This window comes from Paroedura picta, chromosome 5, assembly GCF_049243985.1.
Source record: "Paroedura picta isolate Pp20150507F chromosome 5, Ppicta_v3.0, whole genome shotgun sequence".
In the NCBI taxonomy this organism is placed as follows: Eukaryota; Metazoa; Chordata; class Lepidosauria; order Squamata; family Gekkonidae; genus Paroedura; species Paroedura picta.
In genome coordinates this window covers 117,608,983-117,623,988 of record NC_135373.1, presented here as the reverse complement: position 1 = coordinate 117,623,988, position 15,006 = coordinate 117,608,983, and the positions used below count along the sequence as shown (strand labels likewise).

The 15,006-nt window shown below is 43.8% G+C and overlaps 1 protein-coding gene across 1 annotated transcript in view; it reads left to right on the top strand.

The window, feature by feature from the left end:
- Window positions 1–15,006, top strand: part of LOC143838577 (1-phosphatidylinositol 4,5-bisphosphate phosphodiesterase zeta-1-like) — a 47,068-nt gene that overhangs the window by 25,749 nt on the left and 6,313 nt on the right. Inside the window, exons 7-10 of the mRNA XM_077340109.1 lie at window positions 333–524; window positions 3,364–3,520; window positions 6,721–6,837; window positions 8,802–8,974. Coding sequence (XP_077196224.1) covers window positions 333–524; window positions 3,364–3,520; window positions 6,721–6,837; window positions 8,802–8,974 — 639 coding nt within the window. The remainder of the gene's footprint in view (window positions 1–332; window positions 525–3,363; window positions 3,521–6,720; window positions 6,838–8,801; window positions 8,975–15,006) is intronic.

Here is a 15,006-nt window from a genome sequence, read left to right as displayed (position 1 = left end):
ACACTCTATATAAATTGCCCTGAGCTGCAAGGTATATGAATGAATGAATGAATGAATGAATGAATGAATGAATGAATGAATGAATGGATGAATGGATGGATGGATGGATGGATGGATGGATGGATGAATGAATGAATGAATGAATGAATGAATGAATGAATGGTCCATGGATTTTCAAAGCCAGCAAAACTGATGGTACATTGTTCTTCAGCACGATGTATGATGGTAAAGTTGGATACAAAGAAACACTGATAGTGCAGAAAGGCCAACTGTATTGCTTTTATGTCGTCTTCCTGTTCTATGGTTTAATGCTGTCATTCCCCCCCCCCCAGGAAATGAAGTTCAAAATCATGATAAAAAATAAGAAAGTTGGACCTCTGGAAGATACCATTCGACGGAAGGGTGGGGTAGCTAGAGGCGAATCGATGGAGACTGAAAATACTTCAGAGTCAGATTCTGATCCCGACGCACCTTTGATCAAGAAATCCGTTCCTCAGAAACCAGCATCCAAAAAGAAGGATAAGGTAAATAGAGATCTAACCCGCCAAGCATTGATGGTAATTTATGCCTCATTTTCCAGCCAAGATGAACTTTAGAAGAAGAGGGTTTTTTTTTTTTTTACCTTGCATTTCAATCTCAAAGTTGCTTACAATCACTTTCCCTTTCTCTCCCCACAAGAGACACCCTGTGAGGCAGGTGAGACTGAGAGAGCACTGAGAGAAACTGACTGGCTTTAGGTAACCCAGCTGGCTGCATGTGGAGGAGCGGGGAATCAAACCCTGTTTTCCAGATTAGGGGCTGCCACTCTTAACCACTACATGATGCCGGCTCCTAAGTGGTTTTGAAGAATTAAAAACTAGCACACCAATGCAACAAAAGAGGCCTGGGGGGTATTATGCATGGCAGGAAATCTCACAAAAATTCTTGAGAAAAAGATGTCTTTTAAAAATTTTGCATGCGGCACCATTTTCACCATGGAAAACTCACTGTAGTATTTTTGATTCTGCATTGTCCTACCACCTCATAGTGGCGAGTGTGCCTTTTCTGCATGGTTTCTGAAACTAGCTTCACTACAACTTTTCTTTTATGACGATGCTGAAGACTCCTGTTTTTGCATGAATAAAAGTCAGCATGTTTTTGATCTCCCCTGTTGCCACCATACACCAAGGGGCTGAGCAAGCTCTGACAGGACTGTTCTGTGAGAACAACTCTATCAGGACTGTGACTAGCCGAAGGTCATCCAGCTGGCTATGTGTGGGGGACTGGGGAACCAAACCCAGCTTGCTGGATTAGACATCTTCAGATGTGCATAGACTTCTAGGAATTGGAGTCCATGGACATCTGGAGACACAGTTTGGCCACCCCTGTTCTACTGAATTGCATATGTTCACAATGCAAACCACCCTGAGACTTTGAGAAGGACAGTACAGGAATTAAATAAACAGACACATCAATCTAGCATTCTGGGTCTTTAACTTGGCTGTGGAATTGGGAAACAAGGCAGCTACAGCTGCTCCCATCTGCCTTTCATAGAATCATAGAATCAAAGAGTTGGAAGGGGCCATACAGGCCATCTAGTCCAACCCCCTGCCTTTCCTACCCTCTTTTCATCGGCCACCGCATTTCCCTATTCACATAAAGATGACTGTCAGTAGAGGATTGTGGGTACCAATTTTCCCATTATGCGTGCTCGTGATGCCCAGATTGTAATGCTGAAGCAATATTATTGTAGCAATCATCAGCGACTCAGTGGGGAAGAAAACTGCCTATAAGCAGCAGGACATTGCTGTGGTCTTGCTGTATTTCAGGCCTGAAAAACTTCAGAACCGCAAAGTTGAAAATCAAGCAGTAGCCTTTCATTCCAATTGTTAAGACACATCATTAAAAAAAAAAACATTCTTTATAGGGGACAGATTTTTGTTTGTTTGTTTGTTTGTTTTCTTAAAAATGGCCTTAAATCGATAACATTGGTATTTTTGAGTTCAGGTTTGGGGTCAGTTAAGTCAGTGGTAGTCAACCTGTGGTCCTCAGATGTTCATGGACTACAATTCCCAAGAGCGCTTGCTGGCAGGGGCTCATGGGAATTGTAGTCCATGAACATCTGGAGGACCACAGGTTGACTACCCCTGAGTTAAGTAATTGTGACATCTGCCTCCAGGCTCGGTTGGGGCCTGTGCAAAAGCCAAACATTGCAGGAACATTAAAAACATCCATTCTCAATGGGGGGGGGGTATATGCCCCCCTGGGGGGACCCTGGCACATTTAAAGGGGACCACAGACTGAAAAATGTGAGAAGGGGAGCCCAAAGAGTTTATGAAGGGTCCTGGGAACTGAAGCAATGAAATATCCTTTTGGTCACATACGGCACCATTAATTTCTAGGAAGTTGGACCTTCCTCGAGGCAAAGAAAAAGAAATTCAAGAATAAAAATGAACACACGTGTTTCTCTTGGGTGAATGTTCTAGAAATCTGTCTCGCATTGAGACTACAGACTACAGACTACAACAAGGTCTGTTGAGGAGAGCTCATCTGACCTCAACCAGGGCCAGAGCTTTTTCTGTCCTGGCCCACACCTGGTGGAATGAACTCCCAGAAGAGATCAGGGCCCTGCCGGAGCTAGCGTAGTTCTGCAGGGACTGTAAAATGGAGCTCTTCCATCAGCCATTTGGTTGAGATCAATTGAACCAGCAAAATCTACTAGGCCCCCCAGAAGCCCTCTCCAGGAACTAAATATCCTGAACTGGCCAACCATGGGGCTGTTAACATGTCAATGTTGTTCAACCAGTTATTGAACTTATTGGAACTACTATTACTATTGTTTATTTGAGATTGTTACTGAATTATACTGCACTTGTTCCATGTTCTCCCATGTTTTATGTAAACTGCCCTGAGCCACAGGGTATATAAATATAATAAATAAATAAATAAAATATACCAGCCTAGGCTTCCCCTTCTGTTGGTAAGAGCCTTTGTAGTGTCGTGGTTAAGAGTGGCGGCTTTTAATCTGGCAAGCCGGCTTTGATCCCCTGTTTTCCCACACCTTGGGCTTGTCAAGCGCTGTTCTGCCTGAGCATTTCTGCCAGAGCTCTCTCACCCTCACCTACCTCCTGTGGTCTCTGTTATGGAGAGAGGAAGGGAAGCCACTTTGAGACTCTCGTGCAGTGAAAAGTGGGATATAAATGCTAACTGTTCTTCGTGGAGGTTGCCAGGAGGAATCCTACACCCGTGCTAAGCATTTCAGACTCCCTTTTGTGGGGTCCCTTGACCAAATATCATCCTTAGATGTTCCCTTACCTCCAAGCCCAGGCAGAGAGGTCACCTCCTTCTTTCAGGTTCCTTACAGGAGTTTTTGTTTCTTCACAGCACCAAAAAGTTCATGTGGCAATGATGCTGTCAGAACTTGTGATTTACACCAGATCCCGGAAGTTCGTTGACTTTGAAGATTCGAAAAAGAAGCAGAAATTTTACGAAAACAATTCCATAGGAGAAGTGAAAGGACAGAAGCTCATTCTCAAGATGGGTAATGTGGAATCTTTAATATGCTACAACAAATGCATGTCATTTTTGCAGCTTAGGTTATCCCAAAACTAGGCATTTGTGGGTTTGGCAGTTGACAAAATATTCTTTCTGAGTCGGATCAGAAGTCTATCTAGACGTGTTGATTTGAATGGAACCTATTCCCAAAGAAATATGCTTAAAAAGGGCCCTGTGCAATCCAGTCCTGTACACAGTTCACTGAACTGAGTTAGCATATTCTACAGATTTTTGGGTTCTTCTTGTGCAACATAGTATGCAGTCTTTTATACAAATTCGCATAGAAAAGTGGGGGAGGATTTCTGAATTGAGGTTCACATTACATTTTCACTTAATTCATTTATGCCCCAGCTTTCTCCCCAGTCTTAGAATCATTGTTGTTGTTATGTGCGAAGTCGTGTCCGACCCATCGCGACCCCATGGACAATGATCCTCCAGGCCTTCCTGTCCTCTACCATTCCCCAGAGTCCATTTAAGTTTGCACCTACTGCTTCAGTGACTCCATCCAGCCACCTCATTCTCTGTCGTCCCCTTCTTCTTTTGCCCTCGATCGCTCCCAGCATTAGGCTCTTCTCCAGGGAGTCCTTCCTTCTCATGAGGTGGCCAAAGTATTTGAGTTTCATCTTCAGGATCTGGCCTTCTAAAGAGCAATCAGGGTTGATCTCCTCTAGGACTGACCGGTTTGTTCGCCTTGCAGTCCAAGGGACTCGCAAGAGTCTTCTCCAGCATATAGAATCATAGAATCATAGAATCATAGAATCATAGAGTTGGAAGGGGCCATACAGGCCATCTAGTCCAACCCCCTGCTCAACGCAGGATCAGCCCAGAGCATCCTAAAGCATCCAACAAAAGTATCCAACCTTTGCTTGAAGACTACCAGTGAGGGGGAGCTCACTCTTGAAGCAGTTTACGTCACAACATGCAGTGTGGTGATGTCAGTTCTTGGTCCCACCTGGAAATGGCATTACAGCAACACAAGATGCCATTCAGGCCCCTCTTCCATCATTCGCCAAAATGAGGGCAATGGAGGACAGAGTGAAGGCAATGGAGGGCTGGGGCGAGAATTCCTTCACCCTTCGAGGGCTTAGGTAGCCCTAAATGAGATTACCCTGGCTTAGCCAATAGGAACTGTGCTATCTAGGAAGTTCCGTGTCACAGGAGCTCATTTCCAGCTGTCTCAGGTCCCTCCCGGCCCCAAATCCCCCCCTGCTCCTGGCTCTGCCCCCAAAGTCTTTGGGTATTTCCCAACCCAGAGCTGGCATTCGTAGTCTGATATGAAGAGAGCTGCCGTCCTCGTAAGGTTTTCCCCGTATGAAGTTTTTGCCATCTGTTGGGGCTCTTGGGATTGATTGGGGTTTTAATGGGTATTTTATTGGGTTTTTATTGTTGGATTATTTGTTGTGACCCGCGGCAAGTCAGTTTACGAGAGTGGTGGGCTATCTCCCAAATCAATCAATCAATCAATCAATCAGTCAGTCAGTCAGTCAGTCAGTCAGTCAGTCAGTCAGTCAGTCAGTCAGTCAATCAATCAATCAATCAATCAAAAGATCAGCTTGCAAAAAAGAAACCACCTTCTCTTCCCACCTTCAGTAGACTTCTACTATAGGCAGGGAATCTTCATGATTTTAAACAGGAGAATTTCCCGAGTTGTTTTCTGCTCTCAGTTCATGATCAATGCTAATTCTAATAACCACCCACCACCCACCCCACCCCATCTGTGATTGTTGGCAAGCTAGGAAAACATTTTTTTCTTGTGATTGGACAATGCTACATGCAAAAACGCATCCTGGAATTCAGAACCGTAGGCAGGAGTTAACATACAGTGCAGGAAGCCGAAATATCATCTCAAAGAAAGCTATTCAAACAGCGGGCCTGCCAATTGCCGATCCACAAAGACCACGAAGCTCACCATGTTGACGTCTTGACTAATACAGGCCATCGCATTTCTGTGTAAAAATTCCTATTTCATATTGAGACTTGCTGGCAGAAATCCAGCACAGCCTTGGGGTATCTAGGTAGACCTCCCGCCTGGTAACTGTAGCAGATCTCCTCAAATTGTCCATTAGAAATCCTCATTCCTCCTGCATGAACTGCAATAAATGACAAAAATTAGGCTTCCTGCAGTGTGCATAATGATATAGAGTTCGTGGTGGCAATTTCTGAAGAATAGGGTGCTGGGTTGCATGTGATTCTATGGCTGAGAATTTGGGACGGAAGGGTTTGGAGGCATAACGTAGGGAAATCACTTGGCATCTTCTGTCCATTTCTGGGCACCACAAGTCAAGAAGGACATTGACAAACATGTTCATAGAAGGGTGACGAGGATGGTTGAGGGGTTGGAAGCCATGCCTTATGAGGAGAGGGTGAGAGAGTTGGGTATGTGTCGCTTGGAGAAGAGGAGGGCAAGGGGGGATATGATAACCACCTAAAAGGGAGACCTGTTGAAGAGAGGACCAACTGGTTTACTGCATCTTTATAGACAAGGCCTAGGAGCAATGGGTTCAAATTACGGGAAAGGAGGTTTTACTTCAGGAATTGCTTTCTAATATTTAAGTAGAATCTCCTTTCCTTCCCGTTATACGCCTTCGTATTTTGATGTGCTGCTTCTGCTGATATAGCACAAGTCTGATTCAGTAGAAGGCAGCTTTATGGGAGAGGCTGTGGCTTAGTGGAAGAACCTCTGCTTACCATGTAGAAGGTCCCAGGTTCAATCCCTGGCATCTCCGGTTGAAAGGAGCAGGCAGGAGGTAATATGAAAGACCTCTGCCCGAGATCTGGGAGATCAGCTGCCAGTCTTAAGTAGACCACACTGACCTTGAGGGACTAAGGGTCAGTAGAAGGCAGCTTCATGTGTGACTACAACCTTGGGTCTTGCAAAATAAAAGCTGAGATTTCTTCTGTTACATTCTGTGCTTGATCTTATATTCCAACATCTGTTGCTGCCCTGCGGCCAGCCATGCTGCTTGTGGCTTTCCGCAGCTTCTGACTGTGCATTTTAAATCCATCACTTTGGAATATGAGCTTGTAAAAGAGATGAAGGTGGGGTGGAATGTGGGGAGGGGGAAGCTGCATAAATACTGCACATTCATCCAAATTACTTGTTGAATTAGCTCTCCATATTAACTTTGAAAAATATTGCACCCCCTGTTTCCTTTGTAATACGATGGCGAACGTTTCTCCCCACAGCCAAAAGCTTTGTCTTGCACACCGTCCGGTTCATCACGAGGATCTACCCCAAAGGAACACGGACAGACTCTTCAAACTACGACCCTCAAGAATTCTGGAATGTCGGGTGTCAAATGGGTATGTGCCCTCTGAACCATCATAGAGCGGAAGTCCATTGGCAAGGGCCCTGCGGGAGCTTTCTGCGTTCCGCAGGGCCTACAAGACAGAGCTCTTCTGCCAGGTTTATGGTTGTGGCCACGGTCCGAGAGGAAGATCTGGTGGGCCCCCCTCTTGGCGTTAAAGGCAGCAGCACAGAAGGGTCACTCACCTATTGGTGCCAGGATATGGCTCCCTCTAGCCACTCCCCCTGTTGGATGGATGGTTGGTTTAGACTGCCATGTTTCTTACTCATGTCCTCCTCTCCCTGCAGTGGTCAGGAGCAGACTGGCAGCCATGTCTCCAGATTGCCTGGAACTCTGTTCTGTCCTGGTGAGGGCCCAATCGGAAGGCGCTTCGTGCCTTCCGAATGGCCCCTCCGCTTGTCAGTTCGGGGCCAAGGGGCCAATCCAGGAGTTTTGATCACGGACACAGCCCACCCCAACACCCCTTACTGTTTTATTAAGAGGGAACAGATTCTATGATTGTAAAGCTCCTATGTTGGCCTGGGAATCTCAGCACGGGTTAACACGAGCTCAACGTTATTCCATGCCGCCATGTGCTTTGTTATATTCGGCAATGAATGCTCTCTCTTTCTTTCCAATGTGCAATAGCCCGTGTTCGTTCTCAGTCACCGTTAATGGCATTTGTGTAATGCATAACGAAAGACAAACTGATCTATATGATGGCATTAATCCCTTGCCACGGAACGCTGGGAGTGGATCCGTTATTGGCAGCGGACATCTTCCTGGCACGGAAGGATTATTAACGGAGTGGCATTCAAGGCTCCCCCAGCCTGCATTTCAGAAAATTGGATGCTTCATAAATGTCATTACAAGATCCCGAATGGAAAAGGGGAGAGGGGGGGGGGGGGAAAGCAGCAAACGATTTTATTAATTCTACACAATGTGATTGATGTATTTATTTATAGCCTGCCTTTCTTACCGAGGCTCAAGGGCGGATTACACGGTGGGTGTCACAGGACGTCCCAAAAAACAAAGCAATAAGGTTTGCATTGCAGAAATCTGAAAGCGTAGCTGAAGTAGGGCATAAGCCAGGGGTGGCCAAACTGTTGCTCTCCAGATGCCCATGGACTACAGTTCCCATGAGCCCCTGCCAGCAACAGCAGAGGCAAATGGGAACTGTAGTCCATGGATATCTGGAGAGCTACTGGTTACTCCTGGTATAAGTGTGGGCAAGGTGCGTACAGTGATGCAGCAATTTCATAGTAGGATAATTCTAAATAGTACTATAGTAGTACTTCAGTAGTAAGTACTACACACAGTTCCCGTGCCTTTCAGCGATGCAGCAATTTCATAGTAGGATACTTGTAAATAGTAAGTACTACAGTAGTACTTTAATAGTAAGCACTACACACAGTCCCCTTACCTTTTGAAGCATCTTTTTGAAATAGTTACAGTACAGCTCGAATTGGTGGGAAATTCCATGACGTTGCACCTGACTTAAGTTGAACTAGGAATGGGCTTAAACTGTGTGTAATGGAAGAGTGGGGAATCAAACCCGGCCCTCCAGATTAGAGGCCATCTCTCTTAACCACGACTCCTAGCCGGATTGGTATGAAGGGATTTGTATGTGATAGTCAATACCTTGAACTGGGTTGAATTTAAAGTACGCTTGTGTGTCTCTTCTCTTAACTGTTTTAGACAAGGCACCTTTAACAGATTTATAAGTTTACATTTTAAAAATTAAATGCATAAATAGGATGTAAGATTTCTCTGCCCTGGCACTGGTCTGGTGGAACACTGCAGAGTGAGATATGTCCGTTATGGTTTTAATGTTTTTTTTAATATGGGCAAACTGTAACCCGCCACAAGCCAGTCATGAGAGGGGCAGGCAATAAAATTAATTAATTCTTTCAAAGTTCAGACTGGAACGACAATCTTAATATATGCTATTATAATTATGTTTCCCCCCCCCCTCAATAGTGGCCTTAAATTTCCAGACCCCAGGAGTACAGATGGACCTACAAAATGGGAAATTTTTGGACAATGGTGGGACCGGCTACATTTTAAAACCAGAGTACCTGAGAAAGAAAAATACACAGTACAACCCATTTGATGTCGTTGGGAAATATAATCCAGTTACGGTTACGATAAAGGTAACGTAGTTTTGCCAAAAGGGTCATTGATTGTTTTTGGAAATGATGGAATGATCGGGGCACTGCTAAAAAAAAAAGAAAAAAAAACTTGTTTATTTAATAAGTTTATAATTATAGAATCATAGAATCATAGAGTTGGAAGGGGCCATACAGGCCATCTAGACCAACCCCCTGCTCACTAAAGCATCCAAGAAAAGTGTGTACCCAACCTTTGCTTGAAGACTGCCAGTGAGGGGGAGCTCACCACCTCCTTAGGCAGCCTATTCCACTGCTGAACTACTCTGACTGTGAAAAACCTTTTCCTGATATCTAGCCTATATCATTGTACTTGAAGTTTAAACCCATTACTGCGTGTCCTCTCCTCTGCAGCCAACAGAAACATCATCCTGCCCTCCTCCAAGTGACAACCTTTCAAATATTTAAAGAGGGTTATCATGTCCCCTCTCAACCTCCTTTTCTCCAGGCTGAACATTCCCAAGTCCCTCAACCTATCTTCATAGGGCTTGGTCCCTTGGCCCCAGATCATCCTCGTCGCTCTCCTCTGTACCCTTTCAATTTTATCTACGTCCTTCTTGAAGTGAGGCCTCCAGAACTGCACACAGTACTCCAGGTGTGGTCTGACCAGTGCCGTATACAATATTATTATATTTTCCAGCTTCAATATGAGTGAAATGGATCAGCTGTCATGCAGATGTATGTCTTACAACAGATTAAATTTCTCAGTGATCCGCTGGGTAGATTATTAGCTCTATATTATGGCATACTTCTAGTCTGTTGTTGCATCCTGTTTTTGAGTGTGTTTTCCTATGGGTGAGCGAACATTTCCTTTATTGCTTGCGCACGCTGGCAGCCTTGCTGCATTTGTAGTAGAGCTAGATAGAACTGGGTGCATACTCTTCAGGGAGTAGCCGCACATTATTTACCTTTACAGTTTTATTCAAAGTTGTGTTAAATTTTCCAGCTGCATCCACTACAGCTGCATTTTAATCTGGAATGACAACTGACTTAGTTATGGAGACTGCCACTGGTGTAATAAAAGTTATGGAGGACAAGTCTACAAATTATGATAGCTAAGAAGGATATATTTTGTTTGGAGGCTTGTGTTAGTGCTGGGGGCCCAAGGACAGGAAAGGGCTGGTTATTAGGTTGTGGCCCCATGTTTCAGAAAACAGCTGGCTCCTGAAAGAGTAATTAAAGCACAGTACAAATACGGAAGGTAGGTAAGTAGGTAGGTAGGTGGGTGTTGGGGCTTTCAGACTAGATTTGGATCTAGGTGCCTCCAGAAAATTAGAGCTGTAGAGTAACAGAGTGTTTTAAAAATATGTAGTTATTAGTTGCCTTTGTGGATGAGGCACAGATCCAAACTCACAGTGCTTTGAGGTTTAAAAGAGAATCATCTTTACTGGAAATATTATACATGAGAATATACCATATTCATCTGCTTCAGTCCTAGTGCCCCTCATACTCTTGCCAGTTGCCACCCACTCTCTAGTTGCTTTCATTTCCTGCTTGTGACCTTCTGGTGGTCACTGTAAAAAGTGAATGTTGGGCTGTCTTATCCATCACATTTTCCCATATCCTTCATCCAAGGAGCTCAGGGTGGCCCAGGTAGTTCTTCATTCATTCTTCCTCACAACAGCCTTGTGATTTAAATTAGGGCAGTGGTTGTCAACCTTCCTAATGCTGCGACCTTTAATACAGTTCCTCATGTTGTGGTGACCCCCAACCATAAAATTATGCAAGTGTTCTTTCACAGGAATTAAGCCAAAACTGACCAATGGCGTGAAGATCCATTGTTCATGATTGAATATAAATTGTTTTTTTCCCGGGGTTTCTCAGTTTACTTCTGCCTCTTGTCCCACCATGCCGATCTCACTCTTTTCCGCTGCTCCAGACAGACGAACGTTCTGTCTTGATCTACCACACAAGGCTGTTGTGTGGATGGTGCCCCCCCCGGCCAAGCTACTTGCCCTGCCATGACCCCTGTGAAAGGGTTGTTCGATCCCCCAAAGGGGTCCCGACCCCCAGGTTGAGAACTACTGGATTAGAGGGAAAGTGACCAACTGAAGGTCGCTTCACAAGCTTCATGGCTGAAGGGGAATGTGAACCTGAATCTTCCCAGTCCTTCCCAGCTCTATGCTTTAACCATGACTCCATGCTGGCTCTCACTGGATGACCAGTAGTTTGATCCAGGAAGGAAGCATTTTGCTGACATGGAGTGCTTTGCATGGGCTGGATTGGAACAGCTGGATTGGAACAATAGTAACCAACATGTAGTTTGCATGAACAGAACGGAACTTCCAGACAGTTTTGAGTTCTGCTTACCCGACAGTGTCATTAAGGGTTGTTATTTACGTGGATCTCAATGCACCTAGGTAATTCTTCCACTACAATGTAGGACATTACCGCAAACAAGTAAAAAAAAAAAAGAAGCAAATTGAATTAAACCTTTCAGGGCAAGCTGTGATGTTCATATACAGAGACGGTCCTGGAAAATTGCCTGTGAGAACAAAAAATAAATCAAATGGGTATGATTTATTATCTACACTATTTCCTTGTACTTTCCTATGCTTGCTGTTGAAAACGCCTTGAATGCTATAAATTCGGTGGCCAGCTAGCTGCAAATAGTTATCATGGCCATTTGACAGGTTATTAAATACAAAGGTTGGGTTCTTTTCCTGCAGGAGTCAGATTTTTCTCCTCCCTGGCCTAGTTACAGAATAAGAATCCTTTTTTTTATGTTTGGCAACATTTAGTTAAATGTTATGTTAAATGGCATTAAAGTCAGAGAATTCCCCCTCCTCTTTTGCTAACGCTAGCGTTTGGGGACTAGACAAATACGTACATTTGATTGGCAGAATGTTCAAGGTAAGTAACCACTGCTTCACATAAATCATAACTGACATCTTTATTAATTAATTCACAGTCTGCCTTTGTCACTGGGACACTTAGTGGATTACACGGAGTGAATCAATACAATTAACCGGATGGGACATTCAATAAACAACTTGAGAGAGCCAGTTTGGTGTAGTGGTTAGGAGTGCGGACTTCTAATCTGGCATGCCGGGTTCGATTCTGCACTCCCCCACATGCAGCCAGCTGGGTGACCTTGGGCTCGCCACGGCACTGATAAAGCTGTTCTGACCAAGCAGTGATATCAAAGCTCTCTCAGCCTCGCCCACCTCACTGGGTGTCTGTTGTGGGGAGAGGAATGGGAAGGAGATTGTAAGTCGCTTTGAACCTCCTTCGGGTAGAGAAAAGCGGCATATAAGAACCAACTCTTCTTCTTCTTCTTGAAATCTAAAAACCCCTAGAATTTAAGAAAATCATCTGTGTTACCATGACACATGAAACAATACCAGAGCACATAGTAGGATCCAACTCACAGCAAACTCAACACAGATGTATAGACCACAGTCCCCAAGAATTTGTCCAACTGACTTTGTGAGTCATTTTGTTCAGTGCTACCCCACCATATGTGCAGAAAAGCCCTCTTGAATTTGCCACCATAAAATGAGTGATGGTCATTAGCGTTGAGGGTTTCAAACAGATTCAGTAAATTGAGGGAGGACAGAACCAGCTGTGGTGTTTAAATAGAATTTGTGAAGGGTAGCTCAATCAGTAGTGTTAAATGGAATTCGTGAAGGGCAGGTCTAGTTATGTTGATTAAATGGAATTCGTGGAGGTGCTTTCTGCATTCACAGCTTAATTTTGATTCTCGCTGAACTGAAGCCAGTATCCCTTTAATATGCATCCTGTTTGCGTCCTGTTTCTGTACTCTGCATCTAAATTCTATCTCAGATTTTTGTCCTCTATCACAGCATTTAACTCTGCATACTAATGTGAAAAACTGTATTCCTGAGATTTTTTCCTTCCTTTTTTGTGTGCTGTTGATTGGTCACTGCTGATTGATCAGTTTCCAGCAGGGGCTGCCTTTGAAACTGTAAGCAGAGAATAGTCCTAAAGCTGGTTTCACGTTTGGTTCTTCATTTTAGTACTGCCTTCATTTTAACTCAGCTTCTATGCTGCAAAAGCATTTCTTTCTGTTTTGTAATCTCCCTCAACTGTTTCGAGACTGAGCCTCCACATTCAGAGGCTGACAGGACACCTCTTAACACCAGATTCTGAAGCTCAGCAATAGGAGACAACTGTTGCTTTTGTGTTCTCATGGGTACAAAGGATGCTGGAATATATGGACCTTTGGTCTAATCCTGGAGGCCACTTCTTGTTTTCTCAGCACCAATATTGAATCAAATTCCTAGCTTTGCCAAATTTTCTGTGAATAATATATTTATAAATAATATATTTTCTGTGAATTATATATATATATATTATATATATATAATTATATATATATAATATATATTTCTGTGAATAATAATATATACTTTAGCATTGCCTTATGAGAAAGATTCTCTGCCATTCCTGAGGATCCAGAGACACATCTGAGAAATCTTCAGGGTTCTATGTTGGGGGTCACCAACCTTTTTGAGTGTGTGGGCACCTATGTAATTTTGACACAGTGTGGTGGGCACAGGAAGGAAATGGGTGCTGTAGGAGGTGCAGCTTACCTTTAGTCACACAATGATCCTTCTGTTGTGGCAGCAACATTTTAAAAACAATTGTGGAGCCAATAAAATTTCCAATGACCAGTACGAAGACTTGCTGGGTAAAAGCCCTACCATGTCCCTCCTAGTTTCCCAAAACACTTGTCACGCACCATAGAAGGGGTCCGTGAGCACCATTGCACCCGTAGACACCACACTGGGGACCCTGTTCTATGCAGTATAATATTAAAGCCATTGACTTCTAACATTTAAAGAAGCATTAGCTAGTGAGAGTTACTTTATCACTGCATGGTTTTATGTCTACTGTCTTTACATATTCAACATTTAGCCCCGGATATCTCCTATTGGGGTGGTTTTGTATCATTCTGACTGTTTTCTAGGGAAGCAAATTCCTTTTAAAGCATTTAAACTGTGTATCATTATGGGCTGTCCCCCCCCTTTCTTCCAGAGCAGTTAATGCAGGTCTCCTGTTGTTGTCATTTAGAGTAAGATTGAACTCCGTAGGAATCAACATTACAATAATCTCCTCGGTGGAGCTAATGTGTATAATGCCGAAAATGTGGGGAGCTTTATAGATTATAGCACCATGAAGAGCTGTTTTATGCAGCGTTCAAACACCTTTGTCCCTGGTTTGAATTGCACTGGAAAATATCATTGCTTGTGTTATATAAAATTGAAGGTGGGGCGGGGGGAATCCAACCGATGCATGCTGTGTCCAGTTATAATAATACTTAGCATTTACAGGATGTTGTAGAATAGTGCCCTCATTGTATTCTGCAAATGCTTGGGAATTCTCAGAAACTGATTGGTGGACCACACTGGGAATATTATTGTCCCATGCAACAATTAGGTTGTCCCTGGTGTTCCCTCACTTAGGCCAGTAGGATCAATCACAGCCTTATTTGCTCCGGAGTAAGATGTATTTGTCTGGAGCATTTTTAGCCTGTCTTTTTAAAAAACGGGACTCAAAGAGGGAGGTAGCTCTCCTTTCTATTAGAAGTGTTGATAAGTTGGTCCTTTGCCTGCTCGTGGTGAAGAAACCCCTTACTCGGTCCTAGTCCCCCATCCTTGAGAAACTCAGGAATGGGAGAAAGAATGGTCCCCACAGTGACATAGTGACACTCTAGGAATTTCCCTGTGTCTCTATGATAAATACCTGGCAATGATCTAGGAATTTCTCCCTATCTCTATGGTAAATCATTGCCAGGCAGTGATGCCACATCTTCCCCAAGCTCCACCTGAGCCCTATGCATGACCCTTAAAAATCTCCTGGCATTACTAAGGCAGTGCTAGCAAGCCCTGAAAGTAATAAAAGGTTTTAATGTGGGTTTTGGATTGGACTGATTTTATCCTCTTAGACCTTTACATATGTTTTGGGCTGTCATTGTGGCAGACTGATTTTAATTTATACGTTAAGTTTGTGAACTACTGTGGGTCCCTTTTTGGAACAAAAATAGAAATACA